The 22,936-nt window shown below is 40.8% G+C and overlaps 1 protein-coding gene across 1 annotated transcript in view; it reads left to right on the forward strand.

Annotated features, from left to right (window-relative positions):
* The first annotated feature begins 5,858 nt into the window (after positions 1–5,858).
* The window catches only part of GPCPD1 (glycerophosphocholine phosphodiesterase 1), a 63,094-nt gene continuing 46,016 nt past the window's right edge, over positions 5,859–22,936 (forward strand). The window contains exons 1-3 of the mRNA XM_016195412.2: positions 5,859–5,999; positions 15,990–16,066; positions 19,668–19,764. Of these exons, the coding sequence (XP_016050898.1) occupies positions 16,018–16,066; positions 19,668–19,764 (146 nt within the window). The 5' untranslated portion in view covers positions 5,859–5,999; positions 15,990–16,017. The remainder of the gene's footprint in view (positions 6,000–15,989; positions 16,067–19,667; positions 19,765–22,936) is intronic.

The following is a 22,936-nucleotide window of genomic DNA, read 5'->3' on the forward strand; positions in this document are numbered from 1 at the left end:
TCCCCCTCTCTATCTTCCCCTCATCTCTACATTTCTCTCTGTCCTATCCAACAACGACATCAATAACTACAACAATAAAACAACAAGGGCAACAAAAGGGAAAATAAATATTTTTTAAAAAAGAAAACAAATTACGGGAGTCGGGCTGTAGTGCAGCCGGCTAAGCGCAGGTGGCGCAAAGCACAAAGACCGGCATAAGGATCCCGGTTCGAACCCGGCTCCCCACCTGCAGGGGAGTCGCTTCACAGGCGGTGAAGCAGGTCTGCAGGTGTTTATCTTTCTCTCCTCCTCTCTGTCTTCCCCTCCCTCTCTCCATTTCTCTCTGTCTTATCCAACAACAACAATAATAACTAGAACAATAAAACAACAAGGGCAACAAAAGGGAAAAAATAAATAAAATAAATATAAAAAAATAAATAATAAGAAAACAAAATACATCACTGCACCAAAACTTTCTACAGTGTGGTGCAGATTGGGCTTGAACCTGGGTAGCTCAGAAAACAAAGCAGACACACTATCCAGTGAGCTATCTTTCTAGCTCAATTGATCCTTTATAGATTCAAGGTACAGAGAAGGTTGTGAGATGTGAGCAGCTCAAGCATTGGAGAGAAAGCAGCCAGTATTCTGATAGGTACTGTGTGTGTGTGTGTGTGTGTGTATTTTCTCAAGCATCAACTGAAATAAGTGATATTTATTTATTTTATTTAGATTTTATTTATTTACTCATGAGAACAATAGGAGGAGAAAGAGAAAGAACCAGACATCACTCTGCTGCCGGGGATTGAACTCAGGACCTCATGGTTGAGAAGCCAATGCTTTATTACGCCACCTTTGATCTTACCATTTAAACTTTTTTTTTTTTTAACTCTTAAAAAACAGTTTAGTACTATGATGCATTCAAGAACTTGGAAAGCAGTGCACGAGAAAAGTTGCAGCCAACTTGAATTAGTTTAGGGGTACGCATGAGACCACAAGGCCTCATTCTCAGCACCATATATGGCAGAATCATAGTAGTGCTCTGGTTTTTTATTTTATAAAAGCAGATGAATTGATTAGTTAAAAAATTAATCCATTAAAAATGAGATTATGGGGCAGGGGTAGATAGCATAATGGTTATGCAAAGACTCTTGCCTGAGGCTCTATAGTTCTAGGTTCAATCCCTGTACCACCATAAACCAGAGCTGAGCAAAGCTCAGGTTAAAAAAGAGAGATCATGCAGTGCTGGTTTCAGAAATCAAATGACATGTTTCATTTAATCATATGAGACATAATCAAATATATATATATATATATTATGTATGTATTTTGGGGAGGGGGTGCTGCCTAGGACCTGATGCATGCTCAATTTCACTGTACTGGGTAACTTTTTCTTTCTTTGTTTTATATCTTTATTGGGGGATTCATATTTTACAGTTGACAGTAAATACAATAGTTTGTACATGCACAACATTTCTCATTTTTCCACACAACAATACAACTTCCACTAGGTCCTTTGCCATCCTGTTCCAGGACCTGAACTCCTCCCCACCCACCCAGAGTCTTTTGCTTTGGTCCACCACTAGTGCAGTAGCACTGTCATGTGGAGTGCCAGGGACTCAGTCCTGAGTTGAGCACAAGGCAAGGTAGGTGCTCTACCATGTGATCTATCTTATTGGTCCAAGGTAGTGTTATGTATTTCATAAAATTCAGCACATGTGGAGACCTTCTGAACATAATGAACATAAATAATTCCATTAACCATAATTTTTGAAGAGTTATATTCCATAGAAGTGATAGAAGAAATAATGTATTGACCAGGCTGAGTAGCGGCACACCTGGTTGAGCACATGTTACAATCTGCAAGGACTGGGGTGTGAGGACCTGGCCCTCACCTGCAAGCAGAGGGAAAGCTTTGTGAGTGGTGAAGCAACGCTGCAGGTGTTTCTCTGTCTCTATCCCTTTCTTTCTTCTTCTTATTACTATATTATATATTATTTATTTCTTTTTTTTACCAGCGCACTGCTCAGCTCTGGTTTATGGTGGTGCAGGGGATTGAACCTGGGACTTTGCAGCCTCAAGCACCAGAGTCTATTTGCATAACCATTATGCTATCTACCCCTGCCCTATATTATTATTTATTTTATTTTTTGTTATTTAAAAAAATATTGATTTATTCCCTTTTGTTGCCCTTGTTGTTTTATTGTTGTAGTTATTATTGTTGTTGTTGGATATGTCAGAGAGAAATGGAGAGAGGAGGGGAAGACAGAGGGGGAGAGAAAGACAGACACCTGCAGACCTGCTTCATCGCTTGTGAAGTGACTCCCCTGCCAGTGGGGAGCCAGGGGCTCGAACCAGGATCCTTACTCCAGTCCTTGTGCTTTGCGCCACGTGCGCTTAACCTGCTGCGCTACCGCCCGACTGTTTTATTTTTTGTTATTTTTATTGGATAGAGGCAGTCTCAATTTCTGGCTTTCTCTATCTAATAAATAAATAAATATTTAAAAATGTATTGACAACATCCTACTAAGCTATCTCATTTAGAACAAGGTGTATATGGTTTAATTTAAAATATATTGCACGATAAAACAACTTTTAGGCAGGGGTATATATCTTTCAATATATATCTATATATTAAATCCAGAATTAAAATTTTTTTTTCTAATTTTAATTTTTTTTCACCTTCCAGCTTATTATTGGGGCTGGGTGCTGGCACTATGAATTCACTGCCCCGGCAGCCATTTTTTCCATTTTATTGGATAGGACAGAGATAAATTGAGAGGGGTAGGGAAGACAGAAAGGGAGAAAGATAAACACCTGCTGACCTGCTACGCCACTTGTGAAGCCATTCCCGCTGCAGGTCTGGAGCCTGAGGCTCAAACCCAGATCCTTGCGTGGGTCCTTGCACTATATATGCTTAACCTGGTGTACCATCACCTGACCACCAAAAGTTTTTTTTTTTTTAATTATTTTTTTTCTCTCTGCTTTTTAACCTGAGCACTGATCAGCTCTGGCTTATGGTGGTGTCCGGGACACTGGAGCCTCAGGCATGAGAGTCTCTTTGCATAACCATTATGCCATCTACCCCCTTAATTCCAGAAATCTTTACCTTCCCTGCATGGGTCCAAGTTTTTCTGTTCTTATTACTTCTCAATCAGCTTATACTGATGGCTTCTATACCTTTTAGAAGTTTCTGGTTCACTGATAGCACCTTTCAAATGCTTAGTTTTTTCTGCCATTTTAAGAGGATTTAGAGAAGAAGCATGGATTAGGTCCATCAACTTGAACTATGAACATTACATAAATAATAGCTTGACTATTATTGATGGAAAGTAATGATTAATGGAAAGTAAAGGTCTATTATAAACATTTAAAGGAAGGAAACTAAAAGAAATTCATCACTGAAGTATGACTAATATCAAAGGAATGAAACCAACGTCAAGCTGTTGAGAAATGTACAATATCACACTTTAGCAGATAATGGTATATAATCAGATTTTTTTTTAGTTCTTTACGAAATTTGGGATAGGGAAGGGAGACAGCAATAGTGGTTATGCAAACAGCTTTCATGCTTGATGTTCTGAGCACCCAGGTTCAATCTCTAGTACCACCATAAGCCAGAGCTGATCAGTGCTTTGGTCTCTGTGTGTATCTTTGTCTGTGTATCTCATTAAAAAATAAATAAAACTTTATTTATGCAAAAGATAGGAGGAGAGAGAAAGAACCAGACATTGCTCTGGCACACGTGCTGCCGGGGATCGAACTCGGGACCTCATGCTTTAGAGTCCAAAGCTTTACCACTGCGCCACCTCCCAGACCACAATAAATAAAACTTTTTTAAAAAGTTATGCTACATATACATAATGGAATACTACTCAACTGTAATGATGAAATCTTAAAAAAAAAAATAGGGCTAGCAATCGGGAGTTGATTTAAATGGTAGAGCATAGAACTTTGATCTGTGTGGGACTGAAACAAGTACCACCAAGAAAACATCACAGTGACCTGGGAGGTGGCACAGTGGTAAAGCACTGGACCCTCAAATATGAAGTCTCAAGTTTGATCCCTGGCATTTCATGTGTCTGAATGATATTTTGGTTCTTCCTCTCTCCTTCTCTATCTCATTAGTAAGTAAATAAAACTATTAAAAAATAATCATTGCACCTTGTGCCCAGCACAGAACAAGCACTTAATTATTAACTGAATGGATGATGTTGTCAGAAATGCCCTGGGATCTAATCTAATCTAAGTTCAAATGTCAAAGTATGGTCATGAACAATCTGATTAAGAGTAACTAGAAGCACACTCAAGTCAAGTTAGACCCAACCCAACTAATTTGTGACTCAGTTACATCTTATTCTAATGTCCTTCAACATTCCCTAAGGTAGTTTCTTCTAGATCTATTTATTTACTTTTTCAAAAAAATATTTATTTTCCCTTTTGTTGCCCTTGTTGTTTTTTTAAATTATTGTTGTAGTTATTATTTTTGTTGTTGATGCCGTCATTGTTAGATAGGACAGAGAGAAATGGAGAGAGGAAGGGAAGACAGAGAAGGGGAAAGATAGACACCTACAGATCTGCTTCACCGCCTCTGAAGTGACCCCCACCCCTGCAGTTGGGGAACCAGGGGCTCAAACCCGGATCCGTACGCCCGTTCCTTGCTCTTCGTGACGTGTGAGCTTAACCCGCTGCGCTACCGCCTGACTCCTTATTCATTTACTTTTATAAGAGCACAGCACTGTTCAGCCAAGTTATCTCTATGCTCTACTACTAAGCTACCTCTGCGGTTCTCTCTTTACTCATTTTGCTGTGTCATTTATTGCTATTTATTTATCTTTACCAGAACACTGCTCAGCTCTGGCATATGGTAGTGTGGGGACTTGAATCATTATGCTATTATCTCCTCTCGCTTGATTTAAATGAAATTTAAATGTAAGTTAATATCAGAGGCTAACCTTGGTTCTGGAAAAGTTTCGGTTAGGTAAGTATGACCTATTACTGAATTTTCCTAAACTACTGAATGAGAAAAATTTTCATTGTGTAGGGTGACTTTTTTCCCCAGAAAATAAATGACTACATCTTTTGCAGAGATGCGCTTCTTCTAACTTTGACATAACGATCTTGGCCAAAGACAGATTTGATTAGATTGGCCATCTCTGGGGTGATCCCTGGAATGAGAGTTCAATTCTGACAGTGCCAGGTGGCCAGTAAATCCTCCTCTGCATAGCAAAATTATCTGAACCATTTCAGGTTACCCAATCCTCCTTTTCAACTTTTAAAAGATTTGCCTTGCTCGCAGTTTTGTAAGGAAAGAACGCATCCAAAAATACATCTAGCCTGCTTATTTCGCTAACCTTCTAAGGGAAAAGAAATGGCAATTCTGTAGCACCAGAACTGTAACACACCAGTCTCCGCATTCGGTGGTCCTAAGGCGGCTTTGGAGAACTCATGGACAAGTCTGAGAACGCAGAAGAGCTCCTATCTGCGCCGCCCCGGGGATGGCCGCAGCACAGCCGACCGCGGGGATTCCCGGGATGCTCCGCTGCGGGAGGCTGCGGGTGCGGGTTCTCTCCTGGAACGTGTGGGCCCGCCCCCCTATGCGCAGCCGCCAATTGGCCAGGAAGGTGCCGGGCGTGACGTCAGGCCACGCCCCCATCCTTCAGGTCCCGCCCCGCGGGATGGCCTGGCGGTTTGGTCTGGAGCAGCTAAAACCGGTTTCAGCGGCGCCGCTTCCTGCCTCTGACTGCGGCGGGCCGCCTGGGGGAGCGCTGGCGAGGTGTGGACGGCGGGCGTCCGGCTCCACGGCCCGTGGCCCTAGCTCTCGGGCGCGGCGCGGAGCCGGCAGGTGAGGCCGGCTGTCCGGGGCGGGCCCGACGCTGGGTGCCCGGGCCGCGGCGGCCGCTCACGTGGCGACTGAGCTGTCAGGGCGTCTGGGACGCGGCGGCGCGCAGGACCAGCCGGGGTTCCCCCCAGCCCAACCGGGCGCTGCTCGCCGGGCTACCGCGGCCTGGACGTTCATTCCGGTGAGTGGGGTGGCTAGTGTGTATTTATTCAACTTGGATGATTAGCAATCGCGACTCCGCCGGGGCTGCTCAGGCTTCCCTCTGGGAGAAGAAAACAAACAACAAAACAAACAAACAAAATAAAAACCCCCAGCATATCCGAGACCCCAGCGCGCCGAGCAGCCGTGCGCCCCTCGCCGGGTCGGCGCCTGGTCCCCGGCAGCCGGGTGTTTTGACAACTGCTCATCTCCCGGCGTTGCCTGACCGCATCGTCCGGCCAGGGCATAGCTGGTCTGAATTCAGTGGCTCCAAGAAAGGCTCGGGCAGGTAGGCGCGGGTATCCGCGGTGCACTTGGCAGACCGTGCGGCGGCCCTGGCTCACTGCGGGCGCGGAGAGAGAAGCCGCGATCGGCTCGGCGCTCGACCGCGCGCCCCGCGCCGCCCCGCGCCGCCCCTCGCCGCCCCACGGGTCGGGTGGGAAAGCGAGGCAGGTGCGGATCCGTGCGGACTGAGCGCGTAGGGAAATGTCACCTTGAGGGCAGCTGTGGAGTGTGATCGAGCCTCAGCTTAAAGGGACTGATGGAGCCCATCCCAGCACGGGCGCTTGGACCCTGTGATTTTTTTTTTTTTTTTCATCTTCTTCCCTATTTCTGCGCTGTTGCTTTTACCCCACACCGCGCTACTTCTTGTTTCTCCTTGTTGCTACAGTCGTGACATTTGCACTTTAAGAAGTAAATCAATAACAACCTATGGGTTTTCTCTCCCACTCCGAAGTTTCTGGATACAGGCGATAGCAAATAAAACAGTCCGTGGTAAAGGCATATGGTCCAACACGAGCCAGTTCCTTTTTTCTCTTTCTTTTCCTTTCCACCAGAGCACTGCTCAGCTCTGCATTGCGGGGGTGGGGGAGTGGGGGTGGGCTTGAACCTGGGGCTTTGGGAGCCTCCAGCCTGAAAGTCTTTTGCATTACCATTGTGCTAACTCCCCTGCCCCCACTTCCTACTTTAAGAAGTAGAGAAACCCAGTAATCTATATAGAAATAAAATTACAGAATCAGATTTTAATGACCACAAAAGAAACCTCACAGTGTAGAATGAGGAAAATTTGATGTGTATTAAAAAGAAGGCTAGTGACTGTCTATGTATCACATCCAGGAAAAATATACAATATCAAGCTAAAGTGAAGTGGAAAATGTTTGAGGGGTTTCCACTGCATTGTTTAAAAAGCTGGCCAAAGAATTGGCGTGTCTTAATGAAGTCTTCAGAAGTACTTGGTTAACAATCCATTCTAGTCTTTGTACACCTGATTAAAAAATTGGCTTAACATTTACTGGGGTTACAGTTGTGGAATCAACGACTGGAGAAATGGCCTAGCTGGTAGAGCGTTGAGCTCATATACCTGAGGTTTCCAGTTCAGTCCCCATCACTGTGTACCGGAGTGTACTCTGGCTCTCTTCTCTCATCTCTGTCTCATGTGAATCTCTCAAATGTAAGCAATAAAATAAATCCTTAAAAAATTGTTTTTTTAAAAGAATAGTAGGATCATAATAATTTTCCACTAAGATGAATAGAAATTAAGAGAAATATAGGTGTGTTTCATCTATATTTCTTATAGTGAGGTAGAAATCAAAGTTATTGGGAACAAGAGGTAGTTTTCCCCCTGGGGGTGAGGGAAGGATGGAAGTAGATTGTTTTTGAACAGGAAAACATTCCAGCTTAAAAAAATAGTGATTTCAGTTTAACTCTGAACTAGATGTTCATGTGCCCTGGCTTGTTTAAATTTTTTGTCCCCAAGTAAGTAAACCAGTAAGGTCATGTGATGGGGTAGTTTATTTGATAAAAAGGAAACAGCAAAGTTTATTTTGCTTGGTACTGTAAACTATGAGATGTTCTTAAATGTAAACTACAAGTTATATTTTGCTAATTGTTTTAGTCTTTTTTTAAAAAATATTTTTTATATTTATTCATTTCCTTTTGTTGCACTAGTTGTTTTGTTGTAGTTATTGATGTCGTCATTGTTGGACAGGACAGAGAAATGGAGAGAGGGGAAGACAGAGGGGGAAAGAGTGACACCTGCAAACCTGCTTCACCACTTGTGAAGTGACTCCCCTGCAGGTGGGGAGCCAGGGGCTGAACTGGGGCTGAACCGGGGCTGAACCGGGATCCTCATGTCCTTGCGCTTTGCGCTTCCTGCACTTAACCCACTGCGCTACCGCCCGGCTCCCTGCTTTAGTCTTTTTATAAGAGATTTATTGTATTTTATTTTTTAACCAGAGCACTGATCAGCTCTGGTTTACGGTGGGGCAGGGGATTGAACCTGGGATTTCAAAGCCTCAGGCATGACAGTCTGTTTGCATAACCATTATGCTATCTACCCCTGCCCTAAACTATTTATTATTTTATTTTTCTAATTTTTAAAATTATTTTTATTTGTTGGACAAAGACAGCCAGAAACTGAGAGGGTAGGGGGAGGTAGAGAGAGACACCTGCAGACCCACTCTGCCACTTGCAAAGCTTTCTCCCTGCAAGTAGGGACTTGAGGTTTGAACCCCGGTCCTTGCACACTGTAACATGCACTCAGCCAAGTGCACCACCACCCAGCCCCTTAATTGCTTGAATCTTTGAAAAAGTATTAAACTTATATTAAAGACTACTCAAGGGAGCTGGGTGGTAGCACAGCAGGTTAAGTGCACAGAAGCCCAAGGACTGGCATAAGGATCCTGGTTGGAGCTCCCGCTCCCCACCTGCAGGGGGGTCCGGTGAAGCAGGTCTGCAGGTGTTTGTCTTTCTCTCCCCCTGTCTTCCTCTCCTCCCTCGATTTTTCTCTGGCCTATCCAACAATGACAGCAATAACAACAACGATACAACAACAACAACAACAACGGTAAAACAACAAGGGCAACAAAAGGGAAAAAATATCCTCCAGGAGCAGTGGATTTGTAGTATAAGCACTGAGCCCCAGCAATACCTTGGAGGCAAAAAAAAAAAAAAAAAAGACTACTGAAAATCTCAGGTGAAAATCCAATTTAATATATATCTTCAAAAGCCACAAAATGGAGGCTATACTTAAAAACCAAGCCAAAACCCTGCATCAAGAAGTATAATGTGTACATAAAGTTAGAGATGAAGTGCTTAAGTTACATTTATTGTCAGCTCTTGTATGTAAAGTATTTTACATCTGAAAAAATAGCATTTTACTATGTTGTTACATTTATATGCAAGACCTTTCCTCTTCTGATTTGACTTGTTTTTGTTGTTGCTGTTTTGAGGAAGTGTTGTTGGATGTTTACATTTTTCATTCCATGGCAGAACAGCGTTTTTACTTAGTCACTGCTGTTTTGGTGGTAACTGAGTGGCAGAACTGTACATTTCAGTCCTGCACCAGAATTTTGGCCTCTGTCCATGATCAAGTAAACTGCGACAGGAGCAGTTCTCCAGATTTTTCTTTGGTATGGTATTACATGTAGAGAGTGAGATTGGAAATTAAACCAAATTACGTGATATTTGGCACTCCAAGTGGAATGATGCTTTTTTGGCATCTGAGAGACTTTAAAAAATATTTGTTTTATTTATTACATATGAGAGAGAATTTCACAAGAGAAGAAAGTGAGACGAGGCAGAGCATATATGGTGCAGGGGATCAAACTGGAAACCTTAGAAGAGTCTGATGTCTTACCAGTTGAGCAGTTTTTCTAGCTTGGGGAGGTTTTTTCTGTGTCTTGTATGACTTTGTATAGTACACTTACTACAGCTGTTCTTAGCCAAGTTAAAATAACTTATTTATTTACTACCAGAATACTACTCAGTTCTGGCTTATTGTGGTGCTGGGTATTGAACCTGGAACCTTGGAGTCTCAGGCATGAGACTCATTATGCTATCTCCCCAGCCCAAAATGGCTGAATGAAAAACTTGGGCGGAGGGTAGCTAGCATAAAGGTTATGCAAAGAGACTCTCATGCCTGAGGCTCCAAAGTCCTAGGTTCAATCTCCCACACCACCATAAGCCAGAGCTGAACAGTGCTCTGGTTTAAAAAAAAAAAAAAGAAAAACTTAACTAGATAATAATCAGTTGAATTGCATTTTATTAAATTAAGGTAAATTGCTACTTAATGCAGAAGAGACTTAGAGTTAATCTTATTCCTACTATGGAAATTAAAAAAAAAATTATTTACAAAGGAGTGAGGGAAAGAGAAATAAGACCAGATCATGATGTTGGCATAGATGGTGCTCAGAAATTCATTCTTACAAGTCCTGCACTCACCTGACTGTTGCAAAACCTCCTGGGTGGGCCACTGCTGCTGATTTTAATATGCAGGGATACTCATGTCTGATTTCCAAGAAATTGTTAAAATTAGTACTTAAAATTGATCAATAAATAATTTAGTACCAACTGTAAGTATGTAGATAAGATTTGTCCTTAGTTAAGAATTATGGCAGTGAGCACTGGGTGAACTTATAATTTAGGTTCAGATTGAGGCTAGTCATTGCTTTTGCTTCATGCTGAGTCTTTTGGCTGTGCCTCAAAATTAATTTTATTGAGTATTTATTTGTTGCCTTTTTAAAAATTGTAGTTATTGTTGTTGTTGGATAGGACAGACAGAAATGGAGAGAGATGGGGAAGACAGAGAGGAGTGAAAAATAGACACCTGCAGACCTGCTTCACCGCCTGTGAAGCGACTCCTCTGCAGGTGGGGAGCAGGATGCTCGAACCACTATCCTTCCGCCACTCCTTGCACTTTGTGCCACGCGCGCTTAACCCGCTGAGCTACCACCCAACTGCCTCCAAAATTAATATACCAACTTAAAATTCAACATATTTGCAAGCCCTAATATTTCTTTTTTTCTGTTTTATTTATTATTCGGTAGAGACAGAAAGTGAGAGAGGGAGATAGAGAGAAAGAGAGACACCTGCAGCCCTGCTTCACCACTCCTGAAGTTTTCCCCCCTGCTGGTGGGGACCAGGTGCTTGAACCTGGGTCCCTGTACAATGTAACCAGGTGCACCACCACCTGGCCTCCTAATATTTTTTCTTTAAAAAAAAAAAGATTTTTTAAGAGTCATTGAAATGTTTTATTTGGAGATATATTACTTTCAATTTATGTTTTAGGATTAAATAATAGGTATAGACAAAATTAAAATTATATAATTTAAGTCAGAAAACTTTTAGAAATCTAGTTCATAACCCAATTAAGAGGCTATATGAGGTGATAGCAGTAGAGATGGGTCCAAGAGTCAGGCAGCAGATATAACAGAAAAAAAGATTTGTTTTTATTAGACAGGGAAAGGGAGAATAGAGAGGGGAAAGGAGGAAGGGAGAGGTGGGGGGAAGAAACTGACAAGACCACTCCTCAGTTCTGGCTTATAGGTGCCAGCAGGGATTGAACCTGGGACCTGGGAGTATCAGACACAACAAATTCTGTACTGTAACATGTGGAGCACACATCTCCCTGGCTCTAAGCTTCCTTCTTGATAGAATGCAGTGATTTACTACCATATTATTTATTAGAAAAAGAAATATTCATGCTGCTATCCCAGGGTTGTCCTCATTCATCAGATGTGATATAAAAATAAAACTGTTAAGGTAATTGTTAATAATGATAGGCCGTTAAGTGGGGATATTATAATGTATAATGTAGAATTAACTTTTTAGATTTAAAACTCTAGTATTGGACATAAGTACTTTAAATAGCTATCTACTCTTTTTTTTTTTTTAATGATTCATTTAATTAGTTAATTAATTTGTGAAAAAAAAGAGGGAGAGAGAACCAGAGCATCATTCTGGCACGTGCAGTGCCTGGGATGAACTCCAGACCTCAGGCTTGAGAACCAAGTGGTCCATCTATTGCACTACCTTCTGGGCTGCAATCATATTTACTCTTTGTTTTTTGGCTTTTAAAACAAGTTTTATTTATTTACTTATTGGATAGAGACAAATTGAGAGGGGAGGGGGAGACAGAGGGTGAATTGCATCAAATAGAGAGGGCGAGAAAGGGAGAGACACCTGCAGCACTGTAGGTGAGGACTGGAGGCTTGAACCTGGGTTCTTGTGCATGGTAACATGTGTAATCTATCTAGTGCCCCACCACCCAGCCTCCCTATCAAATTTACTCATAAACAAAGAAAATAGAAATACTTAAAAAATTACTTTGACCAAGGGTGGGGTTTTCTCCTGTGCACAGAGCCTTGAGAGAGGACCAGAGTATCTCTGGCTCATGTTATGCTAGGGATTGAACTGAGGATCTCATCTTGAAAGTCCAAAGCTCTGACCACTGTGAAACCATTCTTAACCCCTTACCTTGTTTTTTTTTAACTGAAATGTTAAAAAGTTGCTAAGACTTCTTCATCCCACTTATATGAAGCTACATTGACTGATGTTCTTGTTTAACACACACATTTATGTTTAATACTTACATTTTATAATTAATATAAATGGGACAATACATAATTTATAGCTGTGCTTTTTATCTCTAATAACCTCCGGTGGATAAATAATAAAAGGCCAAGTCTCTCTACCCTGTTGATAGAGATGGACATTACTTGTTCTCTGCATCGTATGATATGCTATAGCAGTTCTCTAAACTTGATGTCAGGAGTATCATCCCCAGTTAATGACAATCAGAACCTTCTCCTGACTTTGCCAAAAGTCCTCTGAGGGCAAATTTGCATCCAGAGAGAATTGCTTCTGTAGATTTACCTATCTTAATGTGTAAGTGTGACCTGCTGTGGACAGCAACTTTATTAAATAACCATTATAGAGTTAAGCATGTATTCACTAAAATGGGTGTGGGGGGAATGGAAAATAAAGGATGAGTTGCTATGAAAGGAACTTTAAGATTTTTTAGGGAGTCGGGGGGTAACACAGCAGGTTAAACGCACATGGCGCAAAGCGCAAGGACTGGCTTAAGGATCATGGTTTGAGCCCGTGGCTCCTCACCTGCAGGGGAGTCACTTCACAAGCAGTGAAGCAGGTCGGCAGGTGTCTATCTTTCTCTCCCCTTCTCTGTCTTCCCCTCCTCTCTCCATTTCTTTCTGTCTGAATAACAACATCATCATAACAACAACAATAATAAGTACAACAATAAAAACAACAAGGGCAACAAAAGGGAAAATAAATAGATAAACATAAAAAAAAATTTAAAAACTTTAAAAAGAATTTTTAACATAATGTAATATATAGATGCAAGTAAACAAAATTTAAGTTGGCAAATTCATGGAAATGATGGAGGGTAAAGACATAAGAAAATTTCTTAGAAACATTGGTGGATTAGAATACAAAGGTTTTTGAGTTTACAGAAGTTATAAAGATTCTAATCCCTCCTTTGTATAGTATTTTCTTTATTTCCTTTGTTTGATTTTTACCAGAGCACTGCTCAGCTGTGGCTTACGATGGTGCAGGGTGAATTGAACCTGGGACTTTGGAACCTCTGGTGGGAGTCTCTTTGCATAACCATTATGCTATCTACCCCTGCCCTTAAGCAAATTCTTTATATGTATTCTTTATATTTACATTTCATGACCTTGAATTTAAACTGTGTGTGTGTGTGTAATATTTATCTTAATGAGAGAGGTAGAGAGAGACAGAGACTAACCAAAGCGCTGCTCAGCTCTGGCTTGTGGTGGGGGCGATTAAACCTGGGATTTAAGAGCCTAGGGCATGAAAGTCTTTTTGCAGATCCATTATGCTCAATCTCAGAATGTGCACGTGTGTGTGTGTGTGTGTGTGTGTGTGTGTGTGTGTGTGTGTGTGTGTGGTGTGTGACTTAAAAACTAGGAAATGGTAAACAGGTTTATTTGATCAGGAGAAACAGCAAAGAAATGAAAAACTAGAGAGAAACATAGATAAGCAGTAAAAATCTCCACGAATTAGGAGTTTTGATCTCTTTTTTTTAAGCTTTTTTTTTTACTCTACCTTTCTTTAATCATTTCATTTATTGGATAGAGGCAGCCAGAAATTGAGAAGGAAGGGGGAAGGTAGAGAGGGAGAAAGACAGAAAGATACCTGCAGCACTGCTTCACCACTCAGGAAGCTTTCCCCCTACAGGTGGGGACCAGGGACTCGAACCTGGGTCCTTGTACATTGTAACACATGCACTCAACCAGGTGCACCACCACGCGGCCCCAGAAGTTTAGATCTCTAAGTAGTCAAAGTGATTCTGAATGAGGAACCGTGTAAGGCATTCTAAGTGATATATATTTCCGGGAAACATTGAATAGCCAAAATGCAGATTTAGGATTTTTTAAAAAATTTTTTTATTGGGGGATTAATGTTTTACAGTTGACAGTAAATACAATAGTTTGTACATGCATAACATTTCTCAGTTGTCCACATAACAATACAACCCCCACTAGGTCCTCCAGACTTAGGATTTCAAATGAAGCTTTATATCTTCATTTTCTTCTTCTAGCGTTTGCCCTTCTTCCGTAGCCAGTCAACAGCGTCAGGTTGAGCCTGATGTAAAGTTTCGAGACCTCCTTTGAATCTGGAGAGGTTGGCAGTCGTTGACTATGTGGGTCATAGTCTGTCTGGAGCCGCAGGGGCAGTTCGGGTTGTCTCTGGCTCCCCAGCGATGGAACATAGCGGTGCACCGGCCATGGCCTGATCGATAGCGATTGAGGAGGGCCCAATCATAACGTGCTAGGTCAAAGCCGGGTTGACGCTTGCAGGGATCTGCGATGAGGTGTTTGTTCTTGACCTCAGCTGACTGCCAACTCTGTTTCCAAGAGTCTGGAACAGAGAAGTTCAGTGTAGGCGTAGGGGACCAGATTGGGTGACGAGATATCAAGCGTTGGACAGGGTGGGCGAAGATATCCTCGTATATTGGCAGGTCCGGTCGAGCGTAGACGTGGGAAATGAACTTAGATGATGCCGCATCCCGACGAATATCTGGCGGGGCGATGTTGCTAAGAACTGGCAGCCATGGAACCAGGGTGGAACGGATGGTTCCAGAAATGATCCTCATGGAGGAATATAATTTGGAATCGACCAAGTGGACATGGGGGCTACGGAACCATACTGGGGCACAGTATTCTGCAGTGGAATAGCATAATGCCAGAGATGATGATCGTAGTGTGGAAGCGCTCGCGCCCCATGAGGAGCTGGCCAGTCTTGCAATGATGTTATTCCTCGCGCCCACCTTTGCTGCAGTTTTTATGAGATGTTCGTGAAATGACAGAGTGAGATCGAGAGTAACGCCAAGATAGACTGGCTGGGCTTCATGCCGGATTCTCGTATCGCCAAGCTGCACATTAAGCTCACGTGAGGCGGAGGCATGGTGTAGATGGAAAACAGATGATACCGTTTTTGCAGTGCTAGGGATTAGTCGCCATTTTTTACAGTAATCAGATATCAGAGACATGAAGCTTTATATCTTCGTGAAGCTTTATATCTTCACGGATGTGAGACCAGTTGAAATCAGGAGGGTTTGGTAGTAGATTAGAGTTCAAACTCTAAATATTATAAAGCTAGAGTAATCATGGTCTTTATGGTTAATAGAAAACCTTAAAAATTATTTTTATTATTATTATTTTTGCTTTTGTTATCAGAGGAACACTTATTTTCAGTCATCAGTTATGTTACTTAATGTTACATCCTCAAATTTACTTCAGAACATAGCTAGTTTGTTTCACTGGGTGCTACTTAAGTTCTTTATTATTAAATTTGGGACATTCTTGTTAAAGTAGAAATCATCTCTTGAGCCAGTTTTTTTTTCCCCCTATCTAAGTTAGAAAACATTTTTTTTCTCATAACATGAACCTGCCCCAGAAGATAGACTGAGTATCGAACAGCTGCTTATCAGAAGAGAAAATATGTGTTAAGAGAATCTTGAATTTCTAGAAGTCTTGGGTACTTTTGATGGGCGAAATATTTTTCATTTATAATCTTTTACAGAGTAAGTTTATAAAAGTAGGCTCTAAAAAATGCTGTTCTTTATACATAAGGACTCTGAATCTTTGTTCACAGTTTTATATTTTTTCTCTTTAATTTTATTAATGACTTCTCTTTTTCTTCCTAGCACGGCATTCTAAAATAAATCCATCAGAATGACACCTTCTCAGGTTACCTTTGAAATACGAGGAACTCTCTTACCAGGTAAAATTTTAATTTACAGGGTTCAGGCTGTAGCTCAGTGGGTTAAGCTCGCACATGGTGCAAAACTCGAGGATTGGCATAAGGATCCCAATTTGAGCCCCCCATCCCCACCTACAGGGGGTCACTTCACAAGTGGTGAAGCAGGTCTGCAGGTGTCTATCTTTCTCTCCCCATCTCTGTCTTCCCCATCTCTCTCCATTTCCCTCTGTCCTATCTGGCAACAACATCAGTAAAAACAATAATGATAACCACACAATGATCAAAACAGCAAGGGCAACAAAAATGGAAAATAAATAAATAAAATATTTTTTAAAATTTTAACTTACACAGCTTTAAAAGTTAGTCATTTTCTTTTTTTGTAGTTATTAGAATGAGCCTACTTTTTTGAGATGAAAATATCTTTAGACCTTGCTTCACATCAGATGCGTACTCAATGTAAAGTGAACAGTTTATAAAGTATGTAGTTGACTTTTTTTGTTTGTTGGAAATTATTTTAGATTTTACTATGTTTTTTTGCTATGTAAGCAGTGTGAACAATTGTCATGTAAAATAGTATATCAGAATAGTGTCTTGGGGCCGGCCAGGTGGTGCACGCTGTCAAGTGCATGTGTTGCAATGCACAGGTCCAACCTTTTGGCCCCCACCTGCAGGGCAAACTTCACAATTGGTGAAGCAGTGTTACAGCTGTCTTTCTTCCCCTTCCATCTCAATTTCTTTCTGTCTTTATGATAAAATAAGTAAACAGTTTTTAAAGAACAGTATCACATCTGAGTTATGTATACTCTTGTCTAATATCTGGACTATACTGTTCATTTCTTCAAATTTGTTTCATTCCTCCCCCCTTTCTTTATCCTTTGAGACTTTCTTAGATTGCTTTCCTTTGCCTAGACTTGCGCCCATACACCCATACATCATTTTTCTTTACCCCACACATCCCATAGGTTAGGGTCCCTGTGAAATTAAAATTTCTGGGGCCAATTTATATTGATTCTTACTGACTTTATGAAATGGTGTGTGTGTGTAGATTGTAAATTCTACAATTGTAAATTCTACAATTCTACAAAATGAAAAACATGACTTTATCTTGTCTGTATTGAATTTCTTTGCCTACCACAGTTCCTAATTAAGAGCTGGAATTGACGTTCAAAGAACTAGGCACAAAGAATAAATGGGCAGACAATGGCACACTCCATAATGTACAAAAATTGCCATGTACCTGGGTTCAAGCCTCCTGCCCCCTGCCGGCACAGGGGATTCAGATGGGGTGGGGGAGCTTAATAATGCAGTGAGTACTGCAGGTGTCTCTCTCTGCCTATCTCCATCCCTCCCCCATTTTTTCTGACTGTTTCTCTGAGGAAAAAAAAAAAAAAGAGTGGGGGTAGATAGCATAATGGTTCTGCAAAGGGACTCAAACCTGAGGCTGGCTCCAAAGTTTCAGGTTCAATCCCCTGCACCCCATAAGCCAGAGCTGATAAAAAAAAAAAAAGGAATAAATGAATGACATACTATATCCAGTGTTTTTGTTCTAGTCACCATCACAATTACTGCCAAAGTATGTCTTGTTGAAGTTCAAATTCTTAGCCAATGTAATCTGGTATACCTATACCTCTGGGCAAGATTCTACAGATTGAAAATAGCACATCCCTTGAAGGGCTGACTGCTTTGGGCCAAGTGCATACTTTCTGTGTACTGAGTGACCTCTATAGAGAGAAGATTTGCAGAATTACATGTTACTTACTAGGAGTTACAGAAGACAGTTTAAGGCAGGGGTAGATAGCATAATGGTTATGCAAAGAGCTTCTCATACATGAGGCTCTGAAGTCCCAGGTTCAATCCCTAGTACCACCATAAGCCTGAGTTGATCAGTGCTCTGATTTAAAAAAAAAAAAAAAAAGGAGCGGTTGGGCAGTGGTGCTTCAGGCTAAGTGCACATAGTACGAAGCGCAAGGATCGTTGTTCCAGCCTGTGGCTCCCCAACTGCAAGGGGCAGGGGTTTACTTCACAAGAGGTAAAAAGCAGGTCTGCAAGTGTCTATCTTTCTATCTTCCTCTCCCTTCTTAATTTCTGTCCTATCCAATAAAATGGAAAAAATGGCTGCCAGGAGCAGTGGATTCGTGTGCCAGCACTGAGCTCCAGTGATAACCCTGGAGGCAGAAAAACAAAACAAAACAATTTGAGCTGTAAGTCACTCATCATGTCTGGCAAATTATATTAATTTAAAATATCTTGACATATATAGGTCAAAAACTTCTGCATATTCATATCCAAGAAGTTGTTGACTTTTGATCAATATATGAAATTTACCAAGTATATATAGGCAGTAGCTATCTACTGATTTATTGGTAAGAAGCATTTAGATGAAATGGTTATTTTTTAAATATATTTTATTTATTTTATATTTGAGAGAAATGCAGATAGAGAGAGAGAGAAACATCAGAGTACTGCTCAGCTCTGGTTTATAGTGGTGTGGGGGATTGAATCTGGGACTTTTTTGGAGCTTCAGGCATGAGAGTCTGTTTGCATAACTATTATGCTGTCTTCCCTGCCCCATTTTAGAAAGTAATGGTAGGCTTTTCATTCTATGTCATTTTGGATTTGTTGTTGTTGTTGTTGTAGTTATATTAGTTCCACTGATTTTTTTTTTTTTTAAAGCTAATTAATAGCTACTGGTTGAATTCCCAGAAGATGCTGGTTACAGTTTTTGTAGAATATTATATGTGTTTAGTGTTTGGTCCTTTACATTGGATGCTGCCTTTAATGTCAAATTGAAGTTTGGTCACTTTGTCTTTTAGTGCTTATTATTATTATTATTTTATTTTTTTATAATATTTATTTAATTATTCCCTTTTGTTGCCTTGTTGTTTTTCTATTGTTGTAGTTATTGATGTCCTTGTTGTTGGATGTAGGTTTTTTTTTATTGTTATTAATGTTCTTGTTAGATAGGACAGAGAGAAATGGAGAGACGAGGGGAAGACAGAGGGGGAGAGAAAGACAGACACCTGCAGACCTGCTTCACCGCCTGTGAAGTGACTCCCCTGCAGGTGGGGAGCCGGGGGCTCGAACCGGGATCCTTGCACCGGTTCTTGTGCTTTGTGCCACGTGCACTTAACCCGCCGCGCTACCGCCCGACTCCCTAGTGCTTATTATTAACTCAATCAAGTCATTGAGTAAATAAAGAAAAGTGCAGCTCTCTATCTCCCTTTCTCTGGCTTTGGATCCATAGAGGTTGGTTAAATTAATAAGGTGCTAGTATAATACCTGGGTTCAAACTGTGTCTTCAGTGAAGCTCCTTGTTCATCTTACTAAAGAAAACTGCATCTGGTTGATCTAGTGCAATTGGCTTTTTTTTTTTCTTCTCAAATTCTTTTAATTCTTTTTTTTTTTTTTTTTTTTATGAAGGAGAATGTGAGATTGAGACAGACCAGAACACCACCCAGATGTGACATATTTGGGGCTTCAGACATACCTGCGCTCTTAACAGTCATCAATTTCCCTAACTTACAACTAACCATGTTAACCATGTTTGCCTTGTTTACTACAACTAAAATTGGACATTTTCTTACTGTGTTCCACTATAACTGATGATTTTTTTCCCCTTCAGGAGAAAGTTTTGCAATATGTGGAAGCTGTGATGCCTTGGGAAATTGGAATCCTCAAAATGCTGTTACTCTTCTTCCAGAGAATGAGACTGGTGAAAGGTAAGCACGGGCATGAAAATGTCAGGTTACAAAATTGTGACATTCAGTTATAAACTCTTATTTTTGAGAGAGAGACCACAGCACTGAAGCTTCTTTCATTGTGGTGGGGACTATACTCAATCCTTGGTCTCACATGACAAAGCAGCACACCATTCAATTGAGCTATTTCCCAGCTCTAAACTTGGGGGTTTCTAAGATACTTCCATAGTATAATGGCTTTCTAAAATAGACTTATGTGCATGAGGCACCAAAGGTCCCAGGTTCAATCACCAGCACCACCATAAGCCAGAGCTGAGCAGTGCTCTGGTAAAATAATAGAGAGGGAGAGAGAGAAGAACCAGAGCATGACTTTGGCACATATGATGTAGAGGGTGGAACTTGGCACCACATGCTTAAGAGTCCAACACTTTACCAAACTGCTGGGTCACTTAACTTTTACTTTTATCAAAGTTGTGCTTATAGCTTTAAAAATTTTTTTATTAATATTTATTTCTTCTTGTTGCCCTTTTTTATTGTTGTTGTTGTTATTGTGGTTGTTATTGATGTCGTCGTTGTTGGACAGGACAGAGAGAAATGGAGAGAGGAGGGGAAGACAGGGAGAAAGACAGACACCTGCAGTCCTGCTTCACCACCTGTGAAGCAACTCCCCTGTAGGTGGGGAGTTGGGCTAGAACTGGGATCCTTCTGCCGGTCCTTGCACTTTGTGCCATGTGTGCTTAACCTGCTGTGCTGACTCCTGTGGAATAGTTTTTTTTTTTTTTTTTACAAAGTTCATTGTGGAAAAGCAGGTTCTTGGGCCAGGCGGTGGCACACCTGTTTAAGCGTACATACACTCTAGTGTGCAAAGACCTGTGTTCGAGCCCTTGGTCCCCACCTGCAAGGGGAAAGCTTCTTGGGTGGTAGAGCTGCAGGTGTCTGTCTCCCTCTCTGTCTTCCCCTCCCTCTCTTTAACTTTAACTCTGTCTCTATCCAATAATAAATAAATAAAATAAAAATGAAAGAAAAACAGGTTCTTTTATTCTTCAAATTCTACCTTTAAACAATGTTTTTCTTTTTTTTTTCTTTTTTGTGACACATAATTTCACTGTTCCCAGACCACTTTTTCATTCTTTTAGTGAGAGGAAGAGAGAAGAAAAGAAGAGACAGCACAGCTTGGGAATTTCTTCTAGTGTTGTGGTATGCCTATATGGTCTGGAGCACAAAATTAGGCTATGCATCTGATAAGGGAATACATCCTATTGGGTGACCTATCTTCGGCCCTGAAAGCAACCATTTTCAGCTCCTGGCTAGTTCTAATTAACAGGCTTGTATTGCTATTTCTTGTTCAGTAAGACTTTTTTTAAAAACAAAAAAATTAGTTATTATTGGATAGGAACGAGAAATTGAGATGGGTGGGGGAGAGAGAGAGGAAGAGAAGCAGACACCTGCAGTCCTGCTTCACTACTTGTGAAATTTTCCCCCTTCAGATGGGGGCCAGGGACTTGAACCTGGTTCATTGTGCACCGTAATGAGTGTGCTTTAACCAGGTGCGCCACCTCTTAGCCCCTTCAGTAAGACTTTTTAGGCATCATTATCTTTTGGGTCTTTTAGTACATGTTAATGACAAAAGATGCGATTTTTGCTTTAGCTTAAAAAATTTTTTTTTAAATAGTATTAAAAGTAGCAGAGAGGAAAACATTCTGAACTTTCTAGCTCCTATGATTAGATTTTATACAGCACTAAACCTAGCATGGATGTGTTAATGAACTGGACCAGAAAAAAAGCGGATCTGGGTATCAGTTCTTCAGTTGATTGTGATCTTGGGCAGATCTGATATCTCTAGCTCTGTGTTACCAGTAAAGGGGTTAGAGTAGAGTTAGTGAATTTCAGCAAAGGGGATAGTCCTCTACTTGGGAATATTTGGGAATGTTATGAATTGTCAAGATACATGTGTGGGCAGCATAGAAATAAGAAGGCTTTAAATGGTGTCTAAATATATTGAGTTCAACCCTCAGATTATATAATCATTACGCTCAAGTTCAATTTTCCTATAAGGCAGTGCTATTGAAAAAATGTGACCCACGGACTAGGACAAGTGCTAGACCAAAAAAAAAAAAAAAAAGGTGGTGGTGGTAGAGAATCATTTAGACTTTATAGTAATTTGATATTGCCATGCCACCCATGAATGTCATTACAGACCTTTTTCCTAACCAACCCCCCCCCCCCCCCCCCCCCCGTACATGTGCTGCTGGAGATTGAACTCAGTTACCTCATGCTTGAGAGTCTAATGCTTTATCCACTGTGTCACCTCCTGGAGCACTAGACTTACCTCTTTGGATTAGTTAGACCAGAAATAGTGGTTTTAGGACAAGTTGGGTAAAACAAATTCTGATTCTTTATTTCAGATAGTGTGAGGAGTACTTATGATGGCAGAACAAAGGGGAAAAGCAAAGTTGGTAAAATAATACCCTAAGCAAAAGAAAAAGGAATATTTATAGAATATAAAACTTCCTTACATATCATTAGTGTAAGACATTTTCTAAGCCAATTCTCAGTTGGTTTTTTTCCTGTTTAATATTATTGCATATATATTTATCATTAGTGTAAGACATTTTCTAAGCCAATTCTCAGCTTTTTTTCCTGTTGTTTAATATATATTAAGTATATATTAAAATATATATTTTTTCCTTTTGTTGCATATATATATATATATATATTTTTTTTTTTTCCTCAGATTGTCAGTGGTCCCAGAGGTAGCACAGTAGAAAGTATTGGACCCCCAGGCATAGGGTCCTGAGTTTGATTCTCAGAAACTCATGTGCCAGAGTTAATGCTTTGGCTCATGTTCCCCCTGCCCCCCATACATAAAGAGCTAAATTTTTAAAAATAAAGAAAAAGTGAGAGCAACTGGGAAAATTATCACAACACTGAAACTTCCCCTAGTACTGTGGGAACAAACTAGAACCTGAGTTATATGCAGGTAAAGCAGGTGCACTCCCATGTGAGCTATCTCATTGACTCCTCACCCCTCAGGTAGGGGTGTGTGTGTGTGTGTGTGTGTGTGTGTGTTTAAATTTTTCAGTTCAGGTGCTTCACGATTCTGGACTGATATTCAGATAGAAAGAGCAAGCAAAAGTAACCACAACATCATAGCATCTTATTTTCATTAGTGATTGAATAATGATTAACACGA

Source organism: Erinaceus europaeus, chromosome 1 (assembly GCF_950295315.1).
Source record: "Erinaceus europaeus chromosome 1, mEriEur2.1, whole genome shotgun sequence".
In the NCBI taxonomy this organism is placed as follows: Eukaryota; Metazoa; Chordata; class Mammalia; order Eulipotyphla; family Erinaceidae; genus Erinaceus; species Erinaceus europaeus.